At 40.2% G+C, this 15,177-nt stretch overlaps 1 protein-coding gene across 2 annotated transcripts in view; it reads right to left on the bottom strand.

Moving 5' to 3' along the window:
• Window positions 1-14,685, bottom strand: part of LOC144590751 (serine/threonine-protein kinase Nek7) — a 77,744-nt gene extending 63,059 nt beyond the window's left edge. Inside the window, exons 1-3 of one of the 2 annotated variants that reach the window (XM_078395167.1) lie at window positions 14,562-14,685; window positions 8,950-9,033; window positions 8,486-8,572 (exon numbers count right to left, since the gene is read on the bottom strand). In XM_078395167.1, the coding sequence (XP_078251293.1) occupies window positions 8,486-8,545 (60 nt within the window). In that variant the 5' untranslated portion in view covers window positions 8,546-8,572; window positions 8,950-9,033; window positions 14,562-14,685. The remainder of the gene's footprint in view (window positions 1-8,485; window positions 8,573-8,949; window positions 9,034-14,561) is intronic. The other variant, XM_078395166.1, reaches the window with a different exon arrangement.
• Between the last annotated feature and the right edge of the window lie 492 nt (window positions 14,686-15,177).

The following is a 15,177-nucleotide window of genomic DNA, read 5'->3' on the forward strand; positions in this document are numbered from 1 at the left end:
CTGCTGTTTTACATCTGCCTCAGGACTCCCAGTTTACAATTCATCCCTGGACAGCATCTCTGACAGTGCAGCACTCTATCAGCAAAGCACTTAAGGTATATCCAGTTACATACCTAATCATTAAATTTTGAATCGACGAACATTTCTAATTTACTAAAGGAAAAAAAAACCTTCTAGTTTCTTTTTTCACATTTTTATGCTCAACCAAGCCTGCTCTACCCATTAAAGATACTCAGTTAAAATCTATAAAAATTTTGCATTTATCATTGCTAAGTGAATGTTGTTAAATTGAGTGTCTATTTAACAAGCCTTAAGAGAGATAAACCAGTGTGGCTTCCGAACTAATCAATCAAATCAGGCACCCATTCAACGTGTTAGATCTTCAAATTGTGGGAGCAACAATAAATCTCAAAACTACTTCTATTTTATAACTAAGCCAATCAGCTAAAACAACTTTTGACAAGTCAACACACCAGCTTTATAACCAACCAAGAATTAAGATTAACTTTAGATAGGGAGCCCCGACCGCCCCGACGTGGCAACTCCAACAGCCTGACCGCGGGAGAAGACGGCAGGGAAGAGAAAAAAGACATTTTGGCCTTCCATCACAGTGAGGAGGGACTGGAGGAGACTCACTGTGATGGATGTTTCTTTTTGTTTGGTGTTAGTTGTGATTGTATGTGTTATTGCATTTTTATTGATTATTCTTATTGGTCTTATTGTTCAACTGCAGGTAATGTTTCATTTCACTACACATTTATGTGTATGTGACAAATAAACGACTATTGACTATTGAGATTGCTGTTGAACAAGTTTAAATTTATTATCAGTAAACCTTCTTTACAAAAACAGTTAATTTTCATTTACCCTTTAAAAAAAAGTGGAATTGGTCTCCTCCATTGCCAGAGTTAGACCACACACAAACCGGAGGAAAAGCACCTGCTTGGGGAGCTTACAACCAACGGAATGAGCATTGAATTCTACAATTTTAGATAACCTCTATCGACACCCCTCTCCCCCTCCCTTCTGTCCCCCAAGCTCCCACTTACTCCACCCTCCCCCCCCCCTTTACTCTCCCCTCCCTCCACTGTGCCCCACCTGGACTTGAACTTACTTTTCCCTTCCCCCTAAATTCTTTCTTCTGGCCTCACAATTTGCAACTTTTCAATCCCATCTCACACCTTCCTTCTGCTTTAATCTCTCGCCTTTGTTCCAACCATCTGCCTACCAAATACTTTCCTCGCCTGGGACACCTGCCATGCTTTGTCCTGCCTCTCACCTCTCCCGCCTTTCTTTTCCGCCATACAATCAGTCTGAAGAAGAGTCTGAACCCAAGACGTTATCTACCTATGTACCCCAGAGATGTTGACTGACCCGCTGACTTACTCCAGCAATTTACGACTTTTGAATGGGCTAGTATTTACTTACTTCTATCAAAGATGCATGCTGCATCAACTTCAGACAGCAGATGCCTGTTTAAATGCAATTTTCAAAAGCCACCAACATTGTTGTCCATGGTGCTCTACATTAGCATCTCACTGTTTTTCTCATCGATGACATGCACTAAATGGTGGGCTTCATTGTGTGCAATTTTTTGGGTCATTTCAAGTGCAACTATCCTTTTAATAATGTTATATACTTTTCACAAATGTTGATCATAGAGTCATAGAGTGATACAGTGGGGAAACAGGCCCTTCGGCCCAACTCGCCCACACCGGCCAACAATGTCCCAGCTACACTAGTCCCACTTGCCTGCGCTTGGTTCATATCCCTCCAAACCTGTCCTATCCATGTATCTGTCTAACTGTTTCTTAAACTATGGCATAGTCCCAGCCTCAACCTCCTCCTCTGGCAGCTTGTTCCATACACCCACCACCCTTTGTGTGAAAAAGTTACCCCTAGGATTCTTATTAAATCTATTCCCCATTACCTTGAACCTATGTCCTCTGGTCCTCGATTCCCTTAATCTGGGCAAAAGACTGTGCATCTACCCAATCTATTCCTCTCATGATTTTGTACACCTCTATAAGACCACCCCTCATCCTCCTGCGCACCATGGAATAGAAACCCAGCCTACTCAACCTCTCCCTATAGCTCACATCCTCTAGTCCTGGCAACATCCTTGTAAATCTTTTCTGAATCGTTTCAAGCTTGACAATATCTTTCCTATAACATGGTGCCCAGAACTGAACACAATATTCTAAATGCAGTCTCACCAATGTCGTATACAACTGCAACATGATCTCCCAACTTCTATACTCAGTACTCTGACTGACGAAGGCCAAAATGCCAAAAGCCTTTTTGACCACCTTATCGACCTGCGACTCGACCTTCAAGGAACCATGCGCCTTTACTCCTAGATCCCTCTGCTCTACAACACTACCCAGAGGCCTACCATTTATTGTGTAGGTCCTGCCCTTGTTCTGACGTCCCAAAATGTAACACCTTACTTACACTTCTCTGTATTAAATTCCATCAACCATCCCTCCGCCCACCTGGCCAATCGATCCAGATCCTGCTGCAATCGTTCACAACCATCTTCACTATCTGCAAAACCACTAACTTTTGTATCATCAGCAAACTTGCTAATCTTGCCCTGTATGTTTTCATCCAAATAATTTTCTTGTACTGGATTTGACAGTGCATTTACCCTTCACTGAATTTCCATTACTTCTCAATCCTTGAATCTGATCAAGGAAATACTGTTTTCTCTGTTCACTCGAATCATTGTACTATTGTGAACTTGCACCTTCAGCAACTTATGTTGTGAACTGAAGAGGACAGGGAAAAGTCAAACCAGTGCCGTATAATGGGCGGCTTGATTGTAATCATGTACAGTCTTTTCATTGACTGGATAGCACAGAACAAAAGCTTTTAACTGAACCTCAGTGCGCATGACAATAATAAACTGAACTAAACTCATCCAATACCTCAGAATTCTCAGTATTGCATGATCACATTATCGACTGCAGATATGTACAATATGGCGAACACTTATTTTTTAGTTTAGGGATACGGCGCAGAAACTATCCTACACAGACTAGGGACAATTTTATTTTACATTTACACCATGCCAATTAACCTACAAAACTGTATGTCTGGAGTGTGGGAGGAAACCAAAGAGCTCGAAGAAATCCCACACAGGTCACGGGGAGAACGTACAAACTGCATACAGACAAGCACCTGTAGTCAGGATCAAACTCAGGTCTCTGGCACTGTATGGCAGTAGCTCTACCACTACGCCACCCTAATATTGAGCCTGCACTAATTCTCAGCGAACCAACAAATAAAACTACAATTTATATTGGGGCGGCACGGTAGCGCAGCGGTAGAGTTGCTGCCTTACAGCGAATGCAGCGATGGAGACCCGGGTTCGATCCCGACTACGGATTTTGTCTGTACGGAGTTTGTACGTTCTCCCCGTGACCTGTGTGGGATTTCTCCTAGATCTTCGGTTTCCTCCCACACTCCAAAGATGTACAGGTTTGTAGGTTAATTGGCTTGGTAAATGTAAAAATTGTCCCTAGTGGGTATAGGATAGTGTGTTAATGTGCGGCGATCGCTGGTCGGCACGGATCTTTTGGGCCGAAAGGGCCTGTTTCCGTGCTGTATCTCTAAAATATGTATATCTGAACATTTTAGAAAATTCCGTAATTATGGAAAAGTAGATACTTAGACTTAAATACATTTTTTGACCAATTGTTATTCTTTTTAATATTAGATGAAATGCAAAAATCTCCCTCAGGTTCATTAAAAGTGTTATATTCCATTCTTTGACCCCTGATGAAATGGGAATTTAGGTCATCTGTAAAGCAGCTATACAATATAATCTGTGGTGGAAACACGAAGGATAACTGAGCACATGAATTATCATCTTAATTTTAAAGCAGCAAATTGTTCTATTGGGAGTAGTTAAATTATGATTTACAGCCACATAATTTATAACCTTTCCCACACAGTAAATTAGAAAGACGCTTCCTTTCTGTTTAAAATTCCAATTCCCAATATTGTACAAATATATCATTTAGAACTTACTGAACAATTAAAGAGCACCAGGATAATTATATTGGCACTTAAAATATTACTGAGCGAGACAAAGAATTATAATATATTTCAAAAACAATTGAAGTACATAGTAAACTATGTACTACAAAGTAAAATTGCAGTATTCATTTTCACAACCGGCCAAAGAACTACATTTTATAGAACTGAACAGCACTGGAACAGGCCCAGCAGCCCACAATGTGAGTGTCGAACATGCTGCCAAGTTCAACTGATCTCATCTGCCTGCAATAACCCATATCCCTCCATCCACGGCATTTCCATGTGCCCATCTAAAAATCTCAAATGCCACTGTCGTATCTGCCTCCACCTCCACCACCACCCCTGGCAGCGCGTTCCAGGAACCCGCTACGCTCTGGATAAAAATAAACTTGCTCCGCACATCTCCTTTAAACTCTGCCCCTCTCACGCTAAAGCTATGCCCTCTAGCTTTTGACATTTCCGCCCTGGGGAAAAAGACTCTGAATGTCTACCCACTCTATGCCTCTCATAATAATATATACTTCTATCTGGTCAACACGAGTAAAGTCTTAAAATATTTCCAAGTTCTCACACATAGGTCTTCTGATTGGCCTATAAAATAATAACTCATCTAGAACTTAAGTGTCTTCCATCTCTTTTTAAAAATATAATTAAAATTAGAATTTCAAAAATGTCTAACAAAACAGATTTGGAGATTGTCAGGGTTGTTTTGAGTTTGAAATAATTACATTGTTAGCACTGGAAAGAATTCTCATTTATTCTATTTTTTCACACCATCCTCCTCGACCACCTCCATCTTTATCCCCAATAAAAAACAAGGCTAATTACAGCACTACATTTAGGATTACATAACTTTGTCTGCTGCTCCCTTTCTTTTCCTTGACCAAATTTCCCCCAATATTCCCACTGTGAATCTGCATTTTTCCCAATATTCCAGACCATCTTCTGCCTTGCAGTTCCCAAGCTTACCTTGTCCTTATTTTACTCCCTCAATGATATTCTAATGAAATTGGTGACCACCCAGCTTCATTGCTTATACTTACAATAGCTGATACGGTGCAAATGTTTTTCTTCATTTAGGGGCTGCTCCCAGCTCCCCACCCCACCCATCATAAGCCCTCCCACCAACAACAGACCGACCAGTTTGCTGCTCCTGTGTGCCTGTTTTCAGCAACTCTTGTGTGAGGTTACATATAAAAGAGTTGATGAAAGCTCAGTGACCCACTCCACAAATTTACTGTCAACGGTTTTCCGTTCAAAACGCCTACTGTTGACTCTGCTTTTTGTGATAAGATTGGAACCAGATAAGGCTGAACACTAGGGATGAGTAGAAGAGGATGCGAAGAAGGATGAGACCCAGGTTATTGCAGACTAGTGGAAAAACAAACTGGTGAACAAACTCTGCAGTACTGACACTAAATGTCCATTATCCCTTTGCATCCCTGATGCTGTCTGAACCGCTGAGATCCTTCAACGCTTTGCCTTTTTTGATCCAGATTACACCATTTGCAGTCATTTAGTGTCTCTAGTATAGAGGTTAGAAAAGGAGAGGTATAGGGGTAGAGAGGTTGGAGGGGGAGAGTAACAGGCACAGGATCAGAAATGTCAGAAACTTTGAAATGCAATTGAAAACTTGAAAAACATAACTAAACATAGATTTTCACTATTTACTGGAGATTAATGCACAAGTTCAACGCAGTCAACCTACTTCCTAAGAAGGGATTGTTCACTATCATATCAATTACTTAGTGTTTGAACAGCTAATGACAGCTGGCAAAACCCAGGCTTAATTCATCGTTAAAGTTTCAGCATTTATTATGGGCCATGGTAGTAGAACAGCTGTAATGTATAAAAATCCAAGTTAGTCCAAGCATGCTAAAAGTGGTTTGTCCAAATAATTTGTCTGGTATTCAGGCCTGGAGTGGGCCATGTCTAAGAATTGGTGGAAACATTTCACACATATTTTATTGAAATCCTATCTGTTAGTTTCTTTTAAATGGTTTGAAAAATCCTGTCATAGGAAGTAGGTTGCATGTGTTGAACTGGTACAACAATATCCAGTAAATAGTGAAAAATTATGTTTAGTTATATTTTTCAAGTTTTAAATTGCATTTCAAAGTTTATAATGAAACAAACAATTGATGAGAGAAATATTTGCAAGAGGTTAAACAAATGCCATGTGTGTTTAATGTTGGCAGTGCAGTTGGTAGAAAATGTATTCACTCGCCATGCACGAGAGAATGTTTCTGAGATTTCTGATCCTGTGCCTGTTACTCTCTTTCCTATACCTCTCCTTTTTTAACCTCTATACTAGTTTTAGCCAGACACGAGAGATCATTGTTCTCATTGAGAGATCAAGCTTCTTGCCATGCTTCTTTCATCTTGGTCTCTATTAGCGACCTCCATCTGCTATTTTCCTGGTATACCTCCTGGCACTCTCAGGGTAAAGGACGGTATCACAAAATGCTGGAGTAACTTAGCAGGTCAGGCAGCATCTAGGAGAGAAGTGCCCTTGAAATGTGCAGGTATGATATTAACCAGTAGTGCTAGCTTTAATTGATGATAGAAGGTAGATGTATAGATACAGCACAATTTTGTTCATGACCAGCATGATTATCACTAGTTGGTGGCTGAAATCATATTCATGAACTTGCAGCCAAAGTGCCAAGCCACCACTATCTGTGAACTCCCCAGACTTCAAACACTGAATAGTAGACAGAGGACATGGGTTCAAGGTGAGAGCAGAAAGATTTAATAGGAATCTGAGGGGCAACTTTTTTCCCCCCCCACGCAATGGGTGGCAGGTATACGGACTCAGGTTCCAGAGGAGAAAGTTGAGGCAGGTACTATCACAACATTTTAAAAACATTTGGACAGGTACATGGATAGGATAGGTTTAGAGAGATATGGGCCAAACACAGGCAGGTAGGACTAATATAGATGGGGCTTGATGGTTGGCTTGGGCAAGTTGGGCTGAAGGGCCTGTTTCCATGATGTACGACTCTAAGACTATAAAATACACATGCACCATTGAACCAAAAGTAATCAAAAATGCTTTCAGAATCAAACATGTTCTTAAGTTTCTGAAGTATAATTTCTTTGCAACTGAATTAGTTAAATCACAGCTTCACAGAGGTAAATATTGCTATGGATTTATTTCCAAACACATAACACACTAATGCATGTCCCATTTTAATCTCAAGAGGTCAAGGATTGGCTAACATATCTGAAAAGGTGAATTTCCAGACATATATTACAGTAAATGGTGTTTGTGTCTTCTTTTTTAAGATTATGTGGCATCAGCAGCATCTATATACTAAAACTTTTGGTTGTTTGTTTGTTCCTGAACTAAAGCCAAAACGGTACACGAAAGGGTGACAATTTTAGGCCCACCTTACTCACCATTGTCCCTTTGATGCTAATGGAAGAAGTTTCATTGAAATTGGTGTTAATTTATAGTTATTCACATTTTAAAGTTTAAATCTATCTCCTAGGGAGGGAGGGGGGAGTGGAGGGCGGGGGGGGGGGGGGGGGGGAAGGTGGGAGGGAGGGGGAGAGAGGGGAGTGGTAGTGGGGGGGAGGGGAGGGGGGAATGGGGGAGGAGTGGGTGCTGCACCAATGCAGGAGAGGTTTGGGCCCCAACGGGTCCACATGGTCTAGTACATGCTAAAATCCTGTCAGATTAGGTTTGGTGAGGTAATTCACTGGAACTCCAGCAATGTTGCCGCATTATCCAAGTTTCTCGCATGGTGCAAGGGCAAGTGGTTGCTACATTTTTAGAGATGTCGTTTTTTGGATGAGGTGCAAGCAGAGATGCATTGCCTTCCACAGGCAGGCCAAAAAGATTCCATAACTAGATTCAAATCTTCACAGGGTAGTGGTCTTCATGTTTAGACTAAAGATCTCCCCTAAAACCCTGCTAAAAAAAAAAGCAGAGTAACAGGGCACCATCACAAGGTCTTTGTAAAACCTGGCAGTGCATAGGATACAACAGTAACTTCACTTTAGTCAAGAGTCATGAGTGTTTTAGTGTCATATGTCCCAGATAGAACAATGAAATTCTTAGTTGCAGCAGCACAACAGAGTACACTGCAAACAATATAATAAACAAGAAAAAAAAGTTCCGTGTACATACAGGTGCTCCTCAGCTTCTTGCATGCCTCAATGTATGCCTTAATGCATTGAATATACGCGATCAAGTGGCTGGAAGCGAGCGGCTGCTCGCTGCTGCTTGCACCATCGCAAAGTCTAACTATCGCAAGTCGAAACATCGTAAGCTGGGGAGCACCTGTATACTTCAAAGGTACTTCTAAAGGAGGTAATACCCAGTGGAATAATCCCGAGTTATGAAAACTTATTGTTTATTTTTAAAACACACTAAAAAAACTGCTTTTTTGTATCATTTTTATCACAATGACATTTAAAAGTTTAAAACTGCTACCTGTGACTGAAATGCAGAAACTGCAACATGACCAGCAAACTGTTGTGGTTGCTCATCCATAATGCAAGAGAAATCGGATCCTTTTACCTAAGACATTAAATGGAGCAAATTTACAGACATAACATCATTATCACACACAGAAATATTTGAATGTGTCAGCTAATTCTTTAACAGCGAGTTAATTACATGCATTGCTTACTTGCAGTATTCACACTAAATGATTAATTGTAATAAATTCTTAACAAATGCTTAATGCTCTCAAGTCACATTATACTGATACAAAAATTGTAGTCAATTAAGTTTTCATGTTTACAATGGATTAATGCACTTCAACTATCAACATACTCATTTTGTGGCAACTGGGTTTGGTTTTTAATTTTTCCTATTAAAATACATTCTAAACTGATACTGAAATGCAGTACCAAGGAACCAAAACCTTAAGGTGAGATCAAAATCCAGTTTACCTGTTCAGGTAATGGATCCCATAAAACAATTCAAATAAGGCACGGGGAATCTCGTCTAGTTGCAGCCAAGATTCCTTCAAAAACCTGAGGTGGGCGAGGAGGAGGGGAGGGAAAGAGGAGAAAGTCTTCACCCATTTGGTTCAGTTTTAGTTTCAGAGATACATATTGGAAACAGGCCCTTCAACCCACAGTGCCGACCAACGATCACCCGTACACTAGTTCTAGCCCTACACTCCAGGGACCGTTTACAGAAGCAAATTAACCTACAAACCTGTATGTTTTGGGGAAAGTGGGAGGAAACCGGAGCACCCAGAGAAAACCCAGGCAGTCACAGGGAGAACGTACAAACTCTCCACAGACAGCACCCGTGTTCAGGATCGAACCCGACTCTCTGGCACCATATGGAAGTAGCTCCACTGCTGCGCCACTGTGCTTTCTGTTTATTATTCGTGGGATTTTACAAATCAAGAACTGAGCTCTGACTCCACAAGGGCCTGAAAAAAAACATGGCATTGATGCAATCCCCTCTGCCCCACCTAAAGGCACACCAAATATTTATTTACAAATTGTACCCACCACTGAAATGGAGGCAGCAGTGGCCAATTTGTAGAGCAAGATCCTGCAAGTAACTATGTAATAAAGACTAAATGACCCCTTTTATCAATGTTGGGTAAAAAGGCAGACATTTCAAAATATATAAAATAATGTCAAATGCAAATTTAATATTTTGAAAACAAACAAGAACACTAAATTAAACAGATCAGTTAAACATATAATTTTGTTGTACTAGATTTAAATGAACTTTGGCAATACTCTTTCCAGCTCTCTCAAAAATTTGCCAAGTTACATATACCACAGAAATGTACTTTAGAAAAACAATAATGAATCCAAATATTGTTGAATATTTGTTTCAATTATGTTTTTTTGTGAAGGACTGTTAACTTTGTGTACTGTTTAAGTTTAATTGTACATTGACGAATACAGACTCCCCAACAAATATTGATTTCTAACAAATTCTTTTAATTCTGTAATCCTAATTCTTTACACACAAGTAGTTTCTCAGGATGAAGTAACTGATATTACATGCCCATACTACAAGATGCAATAGTGTCCTAAGCATGTTAGATAATGACAGAGGAACAGAATTTCCCAGAATCTTTGATCATTAATATCTATATTTTGCATTGGGTGTTACATTAGATAACAACTTAAATTTGAAAGATAAACTTCCAATCCTGCGATTTACTGTAGTAAAGAGAACAACAAAACCCCTTTATCCACTAGGCCAAATATTTGTGCATTACAGTTAACCTTTCAAGCGTATGACCTTTCATCATGACTGGTCCCTCTCCTCCCGCTGTTGCTGCCTCATTGTTCAATTTTATGACAATCGTTCACTTTTATTTCAGATTTCTAGTGCCCAATGTATTTTGTTCCCACATGTATTGTCATTGGAGATAAGCTTTTAAAGCCCCTATCTCAATTACTCTGATCAATAGTGGAATCAAGCAGCCAAAATGAACTGATGTAAGTAAGCTGCCTGTGAAAGTAATAACGATGCCAGTCTCCTTCTCACACTTTACAAGTTTTCTTTTACACAAAAGGTTTCCTCTGAAATAGGAAATCCTGATTTTAACAGTTTAAGCTACGATTCTGTTTTTATCATGGAGGGAGGAGTTTGCGCGTTGCCCCTTTGACCGCATGGGTCTCCTGCGGGTGCTCCGGTTTCCTCCCACATCCTCAAGACTATTTTAGGTTAACTGGTCTCTCCAAATTGCCCCATGTGTGTAGGGCGTGGATGAGAAATTCAGATAACATAGAACTAGTGTGAATGGGTAATCGGGGGTTGCCATGGACCTGGTGGGTCGAAGGACCTGTTCAATGCTGCATCTTTAAACTCAATCTAAACTAAACTCACTCATAGGATGAGCAGCATCGATCCGTACACCATCCTTTTTAGTGAGATTTCAAATGAGTACAATTTAAATGCAGGTTCATTTGTCTCACATATGATCAAATATGACAGAACACAGTCAGTATTTCAGTAAATGAGACAGCCATCGGGAAGGTTGTAGACAGAGACCAAGAGGTACAGGTCCATAGTTCTTTGAAAGTATTCACACAGGTTGACAGGGTGGTAAAGACAGCGTTGGCATTCTTGCTTTCAATGTTCAGGATATTGAACACCTCAAGGACGTCAGGACGTTAGCAAGGCCATATTTGGAGTGCTGTGTACATTTCTACTCACTCTGATTATAGGGTGCAACAGTTTTGGTCTTCAAGAATGTTAGTCAGTCAATTTATTTAGAGAAGAATGATGACAAGTAGCAGGACAGTGATTGCAACTTCCATTTTTTATTTCCCAGTTATTTCCATAGAATATCCCCAGTTGTCAATTTAGCAAAATTATTTTTATTACCCCTTCGGCAACACCCTGTACTGGCAATAGATGTCAAATATGCAAAACTTGTATCTTCCATCCACTTTGGTTTAAAGATAATTTGTGCATGTGGATGCCTGACCAATTTGGTTTGTTTGTAGGATGAGCTGTTTAATGGCATTATGGTATTAAGCAAAGACGGAAGGGTAAAACATAAGCGGAAAGCAAAAGACATTTCAGATTTGTAAAAGACAAAGATTTGAAGAAATTGAAGAAATGCCCGCGTCTGTAATTAACGGAGTTGTAGAGTTCCAGAAAAACTGCCTATTGAACTTTGAAACACCCACGCATCTTGGCACATAAATTAACTATAACCTCAATCTGGGATGGTACAAATGTCACTTACAGAAATTGCAACTAAAATGGCAAAAAGGCTAGAAAAGTAGAAAGGGATCACTCATGAATGTGTGCAGGCAATGGTGCATTTGGGATGAGAGTGAATTAAACAGATGGATCCCCTGGTGAGCTGTTTCACAGGAGCTCCTGCAGCACATGCACACCAGCTTTAAGATGCACTTGCCAGGATTTGGGAAATAATTTGAGAGGCACTACAAGCATAGTAGGTAATATTAAAAAGTCCTTTATCCTTGATGAAAGCCGAGATACACTGTGTGCAAGGTGCACATTCCCTGTACATTCTATAATGATGAGAACAAAAACAGAAGAATACTTAATGGTCCATATGGAAATTGAACAAGTATTTAATTCCCTTTTACATTGCGTTGCCTACTAGAAGTCATCTTGGATTGCTATGTCACAAATTTTCTGCAGAGATTCTGCAAGCTGTATGAAGCGGTTCTCCAATTTAAAATCCACTGATCCTGATTTTGGAGCCATACAGGTATGGGACTCCTGTCATTTTTTACGGTGTGATGGTGAAGACTGCTCGTACTTTACTGCTTTGCGTTTTCTCTCACTGCTGCTGTTAATTGCTTGGTTGAGACCATTCACAAATTTGCTGCAAAGTGAAAGCTTTCCTAACAAATCTTCCAGTATAAGCAAATTGATCAGTCCTGAAGTAAGGAAGTGCTCTTTATTATGTCAGCTAAAAGTTCTGGTGGTAAGTGTCCTCTGACGGAATCATGCAAAGCCTCAGAAAATAAAGCTTACTGAGTTTACAGTGCGCATAGGAATCTGAATTAAAATTGTAAAAACAAAATGATCAGACATGGAAACATTGCTCTACAAAATTCCAAGCACTCACTTCGAATTGAAAGGGTGGCACAGTGGCGCAGCAGTAGGGTTGCTGCCTTACAGCGCCAGAGTCCTGGGTTTGATCCTGACTACGGGCCCTGTCTCTCCGCAGTTTGTGCATTCTCCTTGTGACTGCATGGGTTTTCTTCGGGTGCTCTGGCTTCCTCCCACATGCCAAAGATATACAGGTCTGTATGTTAATTGGCATCGGTGAGATTGTAAATTGTCCCGAGTGTGCAGGATAGTGCTGGTGTATAGGGTGACCGCTGGTCGGCACGGACTCGGTGGGCCGAAGGCCCTGTTTCGGCATTGAATCTCTGAAGTCTAAGTCTAAAGTAAGTCGCACAATTTGTCTTCTCATTTCTTGTTTAGATAACAGAGCACTTCAGCATAGCACTGCATGAGGAGAAAGGCTATTCTGTACTGATGTGCAAGTAGATGAGGCTGCATTTGTGGAGCAGTGATGACAGACAGTTTAATCTTTAAGTATTTGCATGGAAAGATGATGAAGAGGTGTTGCATAATCAGTTCATGGAGGGCATGCTCATCCCACCTTGAAGGTCTAGATGTCACAACATGGGTGTGCTAGAAAGGGCAACCAGCATAATGGCCAGCATGTCCTTTGATGTTGGCAATGCCCACAGCCTGTAATGTTAACTGTTATCTCACATATGCAGAACCATGTTTGCAAAGGAGTCGCATCAGTATCTACAGTTTCATTCAATCTACCAACATTGACTCAAATGTATTTTCTAAATGTTGATTGTGAACAGTGACACTTCAATCCCAGCTTTACATTTAAGTATTTTTTGTTTTGTACTCACCTTAAAATAAAAGTGTGCTGGAGCACAAACAAATCCTAAACTGTAATGAAATGAGATTTTGAATATGCATGTTGTTATTGATTTCATTTTTATGTTTCATAAAAGGCGATGAATCTCAACTAAATTTTTCATTTTGCCAAATATTAACAACAAAATTCAAGCCCTATTGTACGAAAAATGGAAATGCTGCACATTAATTAGTGTTTAGATGATCATGACAAATTACCCAAAAAACTGACGTGCCATGGATTAAATTTAAGAGCATTAGCCTGAATTGCTGTAGTAATGCAAAGAGGAAGAATCCAAGTCTGCAAATGATTTTAAATTTTGGTTTAGTTATGATATACCTACATCCTCAAAGTTTAAAAAAAAATGAAAGTCAAGGCATTTTCTTTATCCCTAACAAATTGCAAAATACGCATATCAAGTTTTAATTACCTTGATAATTATGTGTGTTCTGACCAACTCTTAAAAATTCTTCATTGTTCCCTTTATTGAAAGAAATAGTCCACAACACGGGAATCAGGAGGGAAAATGCCATTCCGATTCAGCACTTGTTAACTAGTTATCTGTTTAAGTTTATGATTATTATTGTCACCTGTACCAAGGTAGAGTGAAACGGTTTGTTTAGTTTAATTTAGTTTAGAGATTCAGCGTGGAAACAGGCCCTTCAGCCCACCAGGTCCAGGCCAACCATCGATCACTCATCCGCACTGGTTCTGTTATCCCACTTTCAAATCCTACACACTTGGGGCAATTTACAGAAGCCATTTAACCTACAAACCCACACATCTTTGGAATGTGTGTGGAAACCAGAGTACCAGGAGGAATCTCTTGTGGTCACATGGAGAACGTCTCTGGCGCTGAGAGGTAGCAACTCTGTTGCCTCGCCACTGTGCCACACTGTTTTGCAATCAATCCAATCAGATCAGATAATATAAACACAATCAAGTCAAATTCAAGCACAATAGGTAGAGCAAAGGAGAAGATCTTTGATCAACCATCTACTAGATTACCAATAATACTATTGGGGGACAAACTCTCTCAGTTTGAATAGCTAACCTAATGATTTTATCGTCTGTTCCATCAGTACTTAGCGGGATGGCTCATTTTATTACCAAAAGACTTACACAACTGGTGTTCAGAATGCTTACCGTTACGTTTTCTAACACCACAATGGATGACAGGTCCACGGCGTTGAAACTTTCCACTGGACACGCTTGTTTCGTCACTTTACCTGTCGTCTTGATTGAAGACCAGCATTCTGCTGTTAATAAAATGTCACCATTTTAATATTAAATCATTGGCTCTCATGAATACACTTTAAATGTTTTAAAATGGTTGAAACGAGCTGATTCAATATCTGCAATTAAATCAATCCCAAATGTCTAATGAAAAACTGATGTTTAATGAAAAACTGAAAACCTGAGACTGATCTGACATGGTCTGAAGAAGGGTCTCGACCTGAAACATCACCCATTCCTTCTCTCCAGAGATGCTGCCTGTCCCGCTGAGTTACTCCAGCATTTTGTGTCTGCCATCCTGAGGATGATCCAGTGGAAAGCAACTGGCCAAGATTCCCCGGCCATGTCTTCAGAACTTGCTTGGGCCAGCTGGCAGCAGCATTCATAGACATATTTAACCCCTTCTTATTCAACTCTGAACGTACTTCTCACAAAGTACAACAATCCCTGTTCCTGACATACAATTTGAACAATCCCTGTTCCAGACGTACACCGCCCCCATCCCCGAACTCTACCTCCGCTACAT

The sequence above is a fragment of the Rhinoraja longicauda genome, unplaced genomic scaffold, assembly GCF_053455715.1.
Source record: "Rhinoraja longicauda isolate Sanriku21f unplaced genomic scaffold, sRhiLon1.1 Scf000283, whole genome shotgun sequence".
In the NCBI taxonomy this organism is placed as follows: domain Eukaryota; kingdom Metazoa; phylum Chordata; class Chondrichthyes; order Rajiformes; family Arhynchobatidae; genus Rhinoraja; species Rhinoraja longicauda.